Source organism: Microcaecilia unicolor, chromosome 5 (assembly GCF_901765095.1).
Source record: "Microcaecilia unicolor chromosome 5, aMicUni1.1, whole genome shotgun sequence".
NCBI classification, from domain to species: Eukaryota; Metazoa; Chordata; class Amphibia; order Gymnophiona; family Siphonopidae; genus Microcaecilia; species Microcaecilia unicolor.
The window spans coordinates 228,026,224-228,039,681 of record NC_044035.1 but is presented as its reverse complement, the minus strand read 5'-3'; the positions used below and the strand labels follow the sequence as shown (position 1 = coordinate 228,039,681).

At 41.4% G+C, this 13,458-nt stretch overlaps 1 protein-coding gene across 2 annotated transcripts in view; it reads left to right on the top strand.

Annotated features, from left to right (window-relative positions):
* LOC115470569 (SH3 domain-binding glutamic acid-rich-like protein) overlaps positions 1-13,458 on the top strand; it is a 309,125-nt gene that overhangs the window by 71,089 nt on the left and 224,578 nt on the right. For both annotated transcript variants that reach the window (XM_030203833.1, XM_030203832.1), the window contains exon 2: positions 5,793-5,978. In XM_030203833.1, coding sequence (XP_030059693.1) covers positions 5,793-5,978 — 186 coding nt within the window. The remainder of the gene's footprint in view (positions 1-5,792; positions 5,979-13,458) is intronic.

The window sequence follows — 13,458 nt, the reverse complement described above, 5'->3', positions numbered from 1 at the left end:
AAAGTCCTATTTTTCTATAAGCCTTTTGCTGAAGGGTAGCAGGTAGTCAGTACAGTTCACTATAGTCTCCACTTCCAGTTCTGATTACAGTTTTGAAGCAACTCAGGAACTCAGGATGCAGATTCTCAAAATATGGATCAGCTGAGATGTACTTGGATCCTGAAGAGCTCTGTAGATTCAGAAGGTAAAATTTCTTTCACCACCGTGGATGTTCTGAATCTCTAGCAGATGGGAACAGTCAGTTCACGTTGCTGGGATATACACATGTAGCCCAGTCTCTTCCTTCTCCTTAGTTTCTCAGAAGGAAGTTAAAAGGTTTGCGGTTCCCTCAGACATCCAACAGGGCAGATTCCTAACCAGTTTATGTCACCTATAGACTCCTGAATCATTTCTTGACCTCCTTAAATCAGCTAGAGCAGCATTGTATACACATATTTAATATTACTGAGTCTATATGGCTAAGGCTTTATGCTTGAAGGGCTCTCCTCTAACAGATATGGTAAATGGTTGGGGAGGCAACTGAGCCAAAGACAGTTATGCAAATGTAGCATAGGGTTTTTATACTTAAGAGGGGTGCCCTTCTAAAACAGTTACCTCATTCTGTTATATTAGGCCATTAGATCCTCCCTCCTAGAAGAGGCTGGAAGTTCTAGTGTCTGTGTAATATTTTGCCTAGTAACTAATGATGTCAGGCACAAGGTCAAACTACTTCCTTAGCATCAGCAGCTGATGAATCCAGAGTCTTGTGGGTTGTGACCATCTACCAGCAGGTGGAGATGGAGAACGCTGAATTGAACTGTCTAATAGGATGGAATGCTCCTTGGTCAGTCAGTATTCTCTATTTCCAGCAGGCAGATGGACGGTCTCTCACAAGCTCCTGGTCTCATTTGATGCTGGCTCCTGTTCTGGGTCTCTCAGTTCAGTGGAGCTTTGGCGTGTGCGGCTGAGAGGTGCCAGCTTTAGGGGTTACACCAGCAGCATTGAGTTCGACAGGCAGGACTCTTGACGGCTAGCTGTCCCGGAGTAAGTATATCTTTAAATTTTCTTTCAACTTCAGGTTAGTTGTGGTTTTACTTTCATTTTCTTTGTTGCCTTGCTGGGTTTTCTCTAGGTGCAGTTTTTACAGTGCTTTGAGAAGCACAATTTTATTCTAGAAAGTGGCTGGCTTTCAACCTGAAGGTCACAAGTTCAAGGTTTGTGCCTAATATTAGAAGTGTGGAACTCAGCTCTGTTTCAAATGGGACATATTTTTCTTCACTCTCGCTTATTGCTTGCCTTGATAAGTAGTTCATTGCAAGCCTGAGACAGCTAACACTGTGCTACAGTGCTAAAGGTTAGCTGTGTTGGTTTTCCACAGCAGCTTTGCTCTCTGGAATTGCACACTGACACTGGCCAAAACTATTACATACCAGCTCCAACCACCACTGTATCAATGGCACCACTAGCTGTATGCCGTAGTGTCTCCTAAATGCTTCTATTGCACTTTTGCATTTTTTCATTGTATTGGACAGCTAGCGATATTACAAAGCTACTTCAATACAGAGGACTACCTTAATGGCTAAAGCAACCAGCTGAGAGTGAGTATAGAGATCCAGAGGTTGTTGGTTCAAGTCCCACTGCAGCTTGCCATCAATAGTGCACAGTGGTGCAAACAGCCATATTCTGCTACATCATCTAGCTCTGGCTTAGGCATTGGACAGCTGATGTCACATTTAGGAAGCTACCTTTTAGAGGTAAACATTTGTTTGGAGATGATCTAGAGAAGTTGGTTAAAGACCTAGGGGACTCCAAGACTCAGAGATTGCCAGAGGAGTAGCCTAAAGATTCTTTCAAATCTTCTCAGTCAAAGATCAGGCAAATCTAACTTTCAGGGTTCCCACTTCAACAAAGACAAGCATTCTTTCATGCTGACAGAAAGAAAGAACTTGGCTTTAAGATCCAGGTCTACCAATGCCTCCTTCACCTTCCAATGATGGGGTCTTGGTTCACTCCTTGGGTTTCATAGCAGGACTCTTCTCCAGGTTCCATGAGGAGTGGACCAAAATTACTTCAGACCATTGTGTCTTGGAAATAATAAAGCAGGGTTACAAACTGGAGTTCTCCCATTCCGCTGCAGATTTTTTATTGGAATCTCCATGCAATCTCCAGCCCAAATGTCAAGCAGTTCAAGCCATCGTGCAAATGCTGCTTAATTTAGGCACAGTAAAGACTGTCCCTAGGTGAGATTGGGGAACAGGAAGTTATTCCATTTATGTTGTAGTTCCAAAGAAGGGGGATTCCTTCTACCTGGGTTTGGACTTCAGAAGAGTCAAGTGTTAAAGGTTCAACATTTCACAACGAGAACATTGCAGTCTGTAATAGATTCAGTCCAGCAGTTTCTATCCTCCCTGGATCTCAAGGAAGCTTACCTTCATATTCCCATTTGACCTCCCCACAGAAGATTTCTGTGATTTGCAATCCTCTGAGAATATTATCAATTTATGACCATACTATTCAGCCTTTCCACACCACCAAGGACATTTTTTCAAGGTCATGTTAATAGTGGCAGCCTTCCTTTGTAAGGATGGATTTCAGGTTCATCCATACCTTGACGATTGGCTGATTTGGGACTCTTCCTATCAAGAGAGTCTGCAAGTTTCATCCAAGATAGCTACTCTTCTTCAGTCCTTAGGACTGTTATTCAATTTCACCAAAAGTCAGTTGTTTCCAACACAAATCTTGGCTTATCTGGGAGTGATATTCAACATAGGCTTAGGGAAGATATTTCTTCCTGTTGCACATCAGCATAAGATTCACACCCAAGTCAGGATCTACCTTCCATTTCCTAGGGTCTGGGAATATGTTCAAGTTCTGGGCACAATGGTCTCTATCTTGGATATTCTTCTATGGGCCAGATTTCAAAGCAGACCATTTCAGCGGTCCCTTCTCAGCTGTTCGTCTCCATCTCTCTTGGACCCTCCAAGCCATACTCAGCCTCAACTGGTGGATTCAGTTCAGCCTTCCTATGACAATTCAGAAGTGCTCTCTCGCTCTCTGCAGGTGGCTATCTGCAGCTGAAATGCTGCTAGGCCATGCCTTAGCTGGGTGCAACAGATTTCAGATTCCTTCCAGGAGTATGATGGTCAGCCTCCTACTGGATTGCTGGATGTAGAGACGGGGCTGGCATATTTGGTGGATTCCTTATATGGTTTGATTTGGGCATTGGCCAAGCAGATGTCTTTGGCGGTCACAGCCTGTCATTTACTGTGGTTGCACAACTGGGCAGCAGATGCAGCTTCAAACAGCGGAGGATTAAACTCCCTTTTAAGGGCAAGCTGTTGTTTGGTGAGGACTTGGAGAACTTGGTGTAAGATCTGGGTGACTCAAAGACTCAGCATCTTCCTGAGGGCACGTCTAAATGTTCTTTCCTGTTGGGTCAGGCTCATCCTCAGGATAACAGGTGCTATCATCTGGGGCAACCTAGTTTTGATCAGAGATCCAGGTATCTGCACAGACAGGGTTTTAGAACTCCAGGATTTGTCCTGTCGAGATCCTCCGGATTTCTCCTGATGGTGCGCACAGTACTGTCATTTCTTCCTAAGGTGGTTTCTGCCTTTTATCTCAATCAACCATTGTTTAATAAGAACAAAAGAATAGCCATACTGGGTCAGACCAGTGGTCCATCTAGCCCAGTATTCTGTTTCCAGCAGTGGCAAATTCAGGTCACAAGTACCTGGCAGAAACCCAAATAGCAGCAACACTCCATGCTACCAATCCCAGGGCAAGCAGTGGCTTCCCCCATGTCTATCTCAATAGCAGACTATGGACTTTTCCTTCAGGAACTTGTCCAAACCTTTTTTAAACCCATATATGCTAACTGCTGTTACCACATCCTCTGGCAGCGAGTTCCAGAGCTTAACTATTCTTTGTATAAAATAATATTTCCTCCTGTTTGTTTTAAAAGTATTTCTATGTAATTTCATTGAGTGTCCCCTAGTTTTTCTACTTTTTGAAAGAATGAAAAATTGATTCATTTTACCTGTCCTACACCACTCAGGATTTTATAGACCTCGGTCATATCCCCCTTCAGCCATCTCTTTTCCAAGCTGAAGAGCCCTAATCTCTTTAAGCCTTTCCTCATATGGGAGGAGATCCATCCCCTTTATTATTGTGGTTGCTCTTCTTTGAACCTTTTCTAATTCCACTGTATGTTGAGATACGGTGACCAGAACTGAACTCAATACTCAAGGTGAGGTCACACTATGGAGCGATACAGAGGCATTATAGTATTCCTGGTCTTATTTTGCATCCCTTTCCTAATAATCCCTAGCATCCTGTTGTTCTTTTTGGCTGCCACTGCACACTGGGCAGAAGATTTCAGTGTATTGTCTACAGTGACACTTAGATCTTTTTCATGAGTGCTGACTCCTAAGGTGGACCCCAGCATCAGTCTTGCTTGATGCTCGCCATGTCCTCCTGAACTTTCTGGAAGTGACCAATCAGTTTCATTGGTCAGATCATTTGTTCGTGCTTTGCTTGGGACCTCAAAAAGTTAATGCAGCTTTCAAAGCCACAATTGTTCACTGGGTCAAGAAGGCCATCATATCCGCATATTTAATAGTGGGTAAACCACTTCCAGCCTGATTCCGGGAACATTCTACCTGAGCTGTCACAATTTCTTGGGCAGAAGCCCATCTTCTCTGTTGCGGAAATATGTAGAGCAGGACATGGTCTTCCTTGCTTACCTTCTCCAGATACTACCATTTGAATGTCTCCACTCATTTGGTGTCTTGGTGCTATCCATACCCAGTGTACCTGAATGTAACTCACCTTGAGCTACTACTGAAAAGGGTGTGAGCAAAAATTCAAATAAATAAAAATCAGCGGAAGCTACTGTTTCCCACCCTATTTAAGGACTGCTTTGCTATAACCCACAAGTCTCTGGATTCATCTGCTGCTGATGCTTAGGAATGAAAAATTATGTCTTACCTGATAATTTTCTTCCTTTAGTTGCAGCAGATGAATCCCAGCGGGCCACCCTGTTCTTTCTACCAGTTCCTATCGGCTAGGTCTCTCTGTTGGAACTTGTTGCTGCATTTTTACATTTTAGAAGAACTGTTGTAATCGGTTTATGTGTTTGCAGTTCTTGGTTTATCACTTTCCCTGTGGGAAAGAAGAAATGTTATAATTCTGTTTCCTTCTGCATTGTTATGAGAAATACTTACTGACCAAGGAGCATTCTGTCCTATAAGACAATTCAGTTCAGTGCTCTCTATCGCCACCTGCTGGTAGATGGTCACAACCCACAAGTGTCTGGATTCATCTGCTGTAACTAAATGAAAGAAAATTATCAGGTAAGACATAATTTTTTAATGCTTGAACTAAGTAGAGGTTGTGAGAATCCTACACTCATTCTAGATTCAGCCCAGATTTCCCACTAAGCAGTGATGCTGGGGTGAAAGGGACATCTGTTCTGGCATCACTTTATTCTAAGCATTGCTCAGCATGAGTAGCACCAGCCCCTTAAAGGCAGAGGGGTGGGTTGGAGGAATTTAGAGCAATGTAAATTTGCCATTTGCTTGCCCTACATCTTTTAAGGTGGTAGAATCGATGGGTTGCTAATGCTCAGGCTAAGTGGTGCTTCAGAAAGAGAGGGCGCCCAGCAGAGGAGATGGCCTCTTCCTGCATCCTCATCCTTAGAGGGCACTCCATGCTGATCCTGTGTCTATGTGCACCGAGAAGTATTGTTAGCTTTTTGATAACACCAGATTTCTGAATTGAACAGTGGAACAATCTCTCTTTTCCATGAGCAGATTAAGAAGAAGCAGCAAGAAGTAGTGGGCTTTTTGGAGGCCAACAGGATTGATTTTGAAGAAAAGGACATTGCATGTAATGAAGACAATCGGAAATGGATGCGAGACAATGTCCCTGGTGAAAAGAAACCCCAGAATGGAATCCCACTCCCTCCTCAGATCTTCAATGAGGAGCAGTATTGTGGGGTAAGAAGTCTAATGCTTTGGACTCTGTCCCCTTTTTTGCTTCTTATAATTGCAATGCTGCTTGACTTTATTTTGTATAAATACACAGTGAGGTTAGTTCTGAACTTTTTTGGCTATTTTTTTCTGTTACATGAAATGAAAACCTTCTGCTTTGGTGATGCAAGCTTGAAGTAGCCCCAGTGTGATTACTTTATACTAACATTTTACAACTCTCTAGAGGTGACTGAGTTCATATGGGAAATTGATAACAACGCATAAATTGAAAATAGAACTAGATTTATTGAATCAGCCTTCCAGCTTCTTATACATATTACATATGAAAGCTCTTACGAGGGAAATGTCTTGTCTTCCATGTAAATGGCGGCCTACCCTATCCTCCCTTCAGATGTTTGTGCACTGCAGGATGAAACAAAAAAGTGAGGAGAATGGATGAGGATACCAACTGTTTTATATTTATTCACTTAAAAAATTACATGTGCATAACAGCGACCCGACACGGCCGTGTTTCGGCACAATGGCCTGCTTCAGGGGTCTTTATAACCTAAATTAAACAATAAAATATATTAAAAATATATTAAAAAATATATTGATTTAACAAATATTTAATAAACATAAATATAATAGACTTAACATTATCTAAAATGATAGCATGGATTGTACAAACTTGTGAATTATCTTTGACTCGTTCAAATAATAACATGTTTAAATATATATAAAGTTAAAAAAGTTATAATGAATTGTACAATATTATTATAAAAAATATTGCCATGAAACTTATGTTATAAAACCACATAATTAATATTTTTGACAATACATGATTGCATGAAATATTTCTAATTGATCAAATAAACATAAAATTACAATTGAAATTGTATAATTAAACATTATATGTTTTAATTAATGCTTAAATTGTATCTAATTGTACAAATGAGCAATGTATAAGTGTAAATGAAAATGAACAATGTATAAGTGTGAATAAAAAATTGATTAACAATGTATAAGTGTGAATGAAAAATTAAAAGATTAAACAATGTATAAGTGTGAATAAAAAATTCATTTCATTGAAAATGATATGCTTCCAAAATAAATTTTTATTGCTAAATTGTGTCATGAATATGATAAAATATTTTAAAATGAATAGATTGTAAGATACCTTGAATGATGTAGTTTAGAATATTTGTTCCAAGGGAAATAACAGGAAACAAATCTCTCTGGTCTAAATATATAAGAAAAATAGATGAAATGGTGAAAAAATAATGAAAAAATGATGAAAAGATAATGATAAAGCAAATGAATAACTGAGAACAAGTATCCCTAGTGTGTGTATGTCTTAAGGATGAATAAAATAAAAAAATAAAAAGATAATGAAAGATATTAAAATATATATTTTTTTATTTTTTTACTTTTTTATTATAGTCACAAACATCTTAAAGGGCTGAAATATGGAACAATACTTATATGTAGCGGAGAATGAACCTGATTGAGCCAAGCTTAAAATTGAGAAATCTCAAATAAACAGTGATTGATGTGGTTTATGATGGGATCCAAATATGCTAAGATGTCTGTGTATTAATTGAAATTTCTATTATTCATTAATTGATTTTATTTTTATTTTTAAATTTATATTTTTAAATCGACCATATAAAGAACTTACCTCCTCTCTTCAAAATAATATATATGAGATATATATATTTTTTAAAAAACGAGCATCTAAATACTGAAAAAAAGATGGAAAGAGTAAATGATTAAAAAATGAAAAGGGGAAGAAGCTGATAATGAAATAAAATTGATAAAATAAAATAAAATAAAAAAACGTAAATATGGTAATTGAATTAAAAAAACTTTGTTTGGTAAAATAATTCAAAAGCATATATCATTAATAAACACATCTTAGCATATTTGGATCCCATCATAAACCACATCAATCACTGTTTATTTGAGATTTCTCAATTTTAAGCTTGGCTCAATCAGGTTCATTCTCCGCTACATATAAGTATTGTTCCATATTTCAGCCCTTTAAGATGTTTGTGACTATAATAAAAAAGTAAAAAAATAAAAAAATATATATTTTAATATCTTTCATTATCTTTTTATTTTTTTATTTTATTCATCCTTAAGACATACACACACTAGGGATACTTGTTCTCAGTTATTCATTTGCTTTATCATTATCTTTTCATCATTTTTTCATTATTTTTTCACCATTTCATCTATTTTTCTTATATATTTAGACCAGAGAGATTTGTTTCCTGTTATTTCCCTTGGAACAAATATTCTAAACTACATCATTCAAGGTATCTTACAATCTATTCATTTTAAAATATTTTATCATATTCATGACACAATTTAGCAATAAAAATTTATTTTGGAAGCATATCATTTTCAATGAAATGAATTTTTTATTCACACTTATACATTGTTTAATCTTTTAATTTTTCATTCACACTTATACATTGTTAATCAATTTTTTATTCACACTTATACATTGTTCATTTTCATTTACACTTATACATTGCTCATTTGTACAATTAGATACAATTTAAGCATTAATTAAAACATATAATGTTAATTATACAATTTCAATTGTAATTTTATGTTTATTTGATCAATTAGAAATATTTCATGCAATCATGTATTGTCAAAAATATTAATTATGTGGTTTTATAACATAAGTTTCATGGCAATATTTTTTATAATAATATTGTACAATTCATTATAACTTTTTTAACTTTATATATATTTAAACATGTTATTATTTGAACGAGTCAAAGATAATTCACAAGTTTGTACAATCCATGCTATCATTTTAGATAATGTTAAGTCTATTATATTTATGTTTATTAAATATTTGTTAAATCAATATATTTTTTAATATATTTTTAATATATTTTATTGTTTAATTTAGGTTATAAAGACCCCTGAAGCAGGCCATTGTGCCGAAACACGGCCGTGTCGGGTCGCTGTTATGCACATGTAATTTTTTAAGTGAATAAATATAAAACAGTTGGTATCCTCATCCATTCTCCTCACTTTTTTGTTTCATCTTCACGGTGTCGTGAGGATTTTTTACCTCCTTTTTTGCCTTCGCTTGTGCACTGCAGGAGACAGACTGCTTATGCTTTTGGGATTCTGGATTTTTTCCTCTAGGATCTGGAATCAGGGTTCTTGGATTTCTGTGTGTTAAATGTGGAATGCTTGCACAAGAGACAGTGCCAATTATCTTGGCACTTTTATGTGTGTATGGAGTGCTTAACTTCATGCGTAGCAATAGGAGTGCCCTTTCAGTGTTCAACAAAAATCAGCTTTACTAGTGTATACTTCTTACTATACAGTACAATGTAGCATTCAATAATATTTACAACAAAATAAACTATCAGGTTAACCGTTAAGCAGACATTAATATAAAGCTTTCAAAAAGTAACTTCAAATACAAGGAAAGTCTGATCTGGTCATTGCAATCCCATAACAAATTACCTTGAAACAAAATAACTGGTAGTCAAAATGGCTGAACTGTTCAAACACAGAACCCCCTCCCCTCATTCTGCAGGATATGCACACAGTCCAGTTGGTGGCAACTGTGAGGTTATGAGATTTTAGTTCTCCCCTAGACCAGTGAAGTAGCCACACCTGAGATTTTGGGTGGGCCCAGAGCTAATATGGGTGGGCACGCACTGTGTATATAAGTATGAGTAGTGTCTGTTGGGATACTACAAAATAATGCCTTAGAATTCACTTGATGATGGATTTCTAAGTAGTCTGCCCAACAGCTGCCCTGCATCAATATAACCACATACATACTTAATGGAAAAATTGATATTTTTAAATATAATTACATTATCCTATTATCTTAAAATTGATAATACCTATGTCTACTACAACGGCAAACCTCTCAACACACATGGCAGGATCCTACAATATAATTACATAGGAAAAATATATTCAAATTCTGGTGGCACCTCAATAGCAGCAATACAAAATTCCTTCACTACCAGGCAGGGGCGTATCTGCGTGGGGCCTCAGGGGCCTGAGCCCCCGCAGATTTCACCCTGGACCCCCCTACTGCTGCCAACCCTCCCCCTCCGTTGCTCGCCTACTTTCGCTGGCGGGGGACCCCAACCCCCGCCAGCCGAGGTCCGCATCCTCCTGCCGCTGCCGGCTGCCTTTAAAAGAATTCCGTCAGCTGGCGGGGGACCCCCAACACCCGCCAGCCAAGCCGAGGTCCTTTCATTTTTCCACTGAAGCTGGCGCCGAAAGTTTCTTTTGAGTCTGACGTCGCTGCACGTTGTACGTGCAGGACGTCAGACTCAGAAACAGAATGATTCTGTTTCTGACGTCCTGCACGTACAACGTGCAGCGACGTCAGACTCAAAAGAAACTTTCGGCGCCAGCTTCAGTGGAAAAATGAAAGGACCTCGGCTTGGCTGGCGGGGGTTGGGGGTCCCCCGCCAGCTGACGGAATTCTTTTAAAGGCAGCCGGCAGCGGCAGGAGGACGCGGACCTCGGCTGGCGGGGGTTGGGGTCCCCCGCCAGCGAAGGTAGGCGAGCAACAGAGGGGGGAGATTGGCAATGGCAGCGGCTGGGGGGAGGGGAATCGGCAATGGCGGCGGCGGCGGGGGGGGGCTATAATGTGCCCCCTCACTCTGGCCCTGGCCCCCCCTACCGCCGCAGTTCAGATACGCCCCTGCTACCAGGTGCTTTGTGAAGTAACACTAAAGCCTGCAAAGAAGCTTCTTAACACCAATTCTGAACACAAATACTAACAGTACTTTTATAAAGACAGCGGTGAATATACATAGCAGGAATTTGCATGCCATTGGAAAATTCAGACAAGTCAGACTCATAACACCACACAAACCACTAGCCAGCAGATTCTCTCACGATGGTCATATGCAGAACACATACCAACCCTCATGAATTACAGAATAGAGGACCAAAAATTACAAACTGTCCTGTAGCCCGGCATCAGCCCTTCCCTGCCCTACCCTTCCCTTCTTTTTTAACCCTCATCCATCCCCATAGCCCAGCATTAGCCCTATCCATCCCTTCCCCATCATCTATCCTGCAACTAGGCATCACCTCTACCCTAGCTCCCCCCACCCCTTCCTGTAGCCTAGCATCAGCCCTGTACTACCGTCTACCTGTCCCCCCCCCCCCCCCCCCATAGTCTGGCATCTCCCCCTCCCTCCACCCTTAAGCTCATCAGCAATCAGCATTAAATATAAAACATTTTAATTTTTCATGCTTGGGCACTGCAGACATGACCCCCACCCAAAAGCCAACATAAAACACCTTTTTAAAATTATTATTTTAACCTAGGCACTGAACCCATCCCTGCCCAGAAACCCACCAACATACCTCCGCACCCTCCCCCCCCTGGCACTGTAGCAAAGAGCCCACCCTCACCCAAAAGCCCACAATGACACATTTGTTTTACCTGAGGAGACTTTGGGCTGAGGGTGGTGGTGGTCACTGGTGAGGCAGGGCCCAATCCCAGATTAGTTGAGTCCGGCCCTGAATAAAAGCCTCCCCAGTCCCAATCGAATTTTTCCCTGGACCCACTGCCTCTCCCATCCTTGCCCTATTGCTCTTTCCCCTTTCATCTACCCACCGTAGCTGCAGACCCGACCCAGCGCCTGTTTCTTTCTCCCTCTCTCCCCATTCATTCACCTGCCGTGCAGCACGATCCCTCCCGTTGCACCTCGCCGGGTCCGCACTAACCGTTCCCCCCTTCCAAACCGACTTACTTCCTGTCCCAGCCTCTGCTTCAGCTCCGAAGAGCTCATCGGAGCCGCGCAGGAGGTCTGAGGTTGGAGGGCGCGCAGAGGGGGCCCAGCTTCCGGAAGCATTCCAGGGCCTGCTCGGCCACCTCGGGCTGCTCCAGCGCTGCGGTGTGACGCACTCTCTGCCTCTCTCTAAGCCCGAAGGTAGGTGGGCTGAATCTGATCTGATGGGATCAATCGTCAATGATCTAAGCCTGAGCGCGAGTGTCCGCGACCGCGACGCGACGTACGCTACGGTAGGCTGTGTGTGTGTGTGCTTGGGTGGTGGGCGGGCCTGAAATCGGAGCATGTGGAGAGGAGAGATCAGCTGCCAGAGCGCCGCGGGTGCCATCACGTTAGGCTGCTGCGCTGCTGCTGCAATTGTGTGGCGCTTGGGTGGGCGGGCCTGGGCTGAAATTGGGTGGGCCTGGGCCCACCCAGGCCCACCCATAGCTACGCCCCTGCCCTAGACAATTCCTTTAGCATTCTAACTGTGGATAAATCTTTAACTTAGCATGAGAAACTTCCTAACCACACTATCAGGCTCATTTTCGAAAGAGAAGGACGCCCATCTTTCGACACAAATCGCAAGATGGGTGTCCTTCTCACAGGGTCACTGAAATCGTCATAATCAAAAGCCTATTTTGGGCGTCCCCAACTGCTTTCCGTCACGGGGATGACCAAAGTTCATGGGGGCATGTCGGAAGCGTAGTGAAGGCAGGACTTGGGCATGCCTAACACATGGGCATCCTCGACCCATAATGGAAAAATAGTGCGTCCCTGACGAGCACTTGGATGACTTTACCTGGTCCTGCTTTTCTTATGACCAAGCCACAAAAAGGTGCCCGAACTGACCAGATGACACCGGAGAGAATCGGGGATGACCTCCCCTTACTCCCCCAGTGGTCACTAACCCGCTGCCACCCTCAAAAAAATCTTTCAAAATATTTTGTGCCAGCCTCTATGCCAGCCTCAAATGTCATACTCAGGTCCATTACAGCAGTATGCAGGCCCCTGGAGCAGTTTTAGTGGGTGCAGTGCACTTCAGGCAGGCGGACCCAGGTCCATCCCACCCCTACCTGCAATACCACTTGCAATTTCAACGTAATATACATTAGAAAATCTTAATAGATAGTATACAGTATAAGGGGAGGGCTTTCTTCTTTCTTTCTCCACATACTTGGAATAGTTTACCCCTCACCCTACGAAGTAATAGCTCTCTTAAGAGTTTAAAAGCAGACTTAAAAACCTTGCGCTTTCAGCAGGCTTTCTGGGAGACTGGTTTATTTATTTATTTACAGCACTTATACCTGACAATTTCCCACCGCTAGCAGGCTCAATGTTGACTTGTTAAGCACTGGATATTCTGTTTACTGCTGCTGTTTTACTCTTCTCTGCCTATCCTTTTCTCTACATAAGTACATAAGTAATGCCATACTGGGAAAAGACCAAGGGTCCATTGAGCCCAGCATCCTGTCCACGACAGCGGCCAATCCAGGCCAAGGGCACCTGGCAAGCTTCCCAAACGTACAAACATTCTATACATGTTATTCCTGGAATTTTGGATTTTTCCAAGTCCATTTAGTAGCGGTTTATGGACTTGTCCTTTAGGAAACCGTCCAACCCTTTTTTAAACTCTGCTAAGCTAACCGCCTTCACCACTTTCTCCGGCAACGAATTCCAGAGTTTAATTACACGTTGGGTGAAGAAAAATTTTCTCC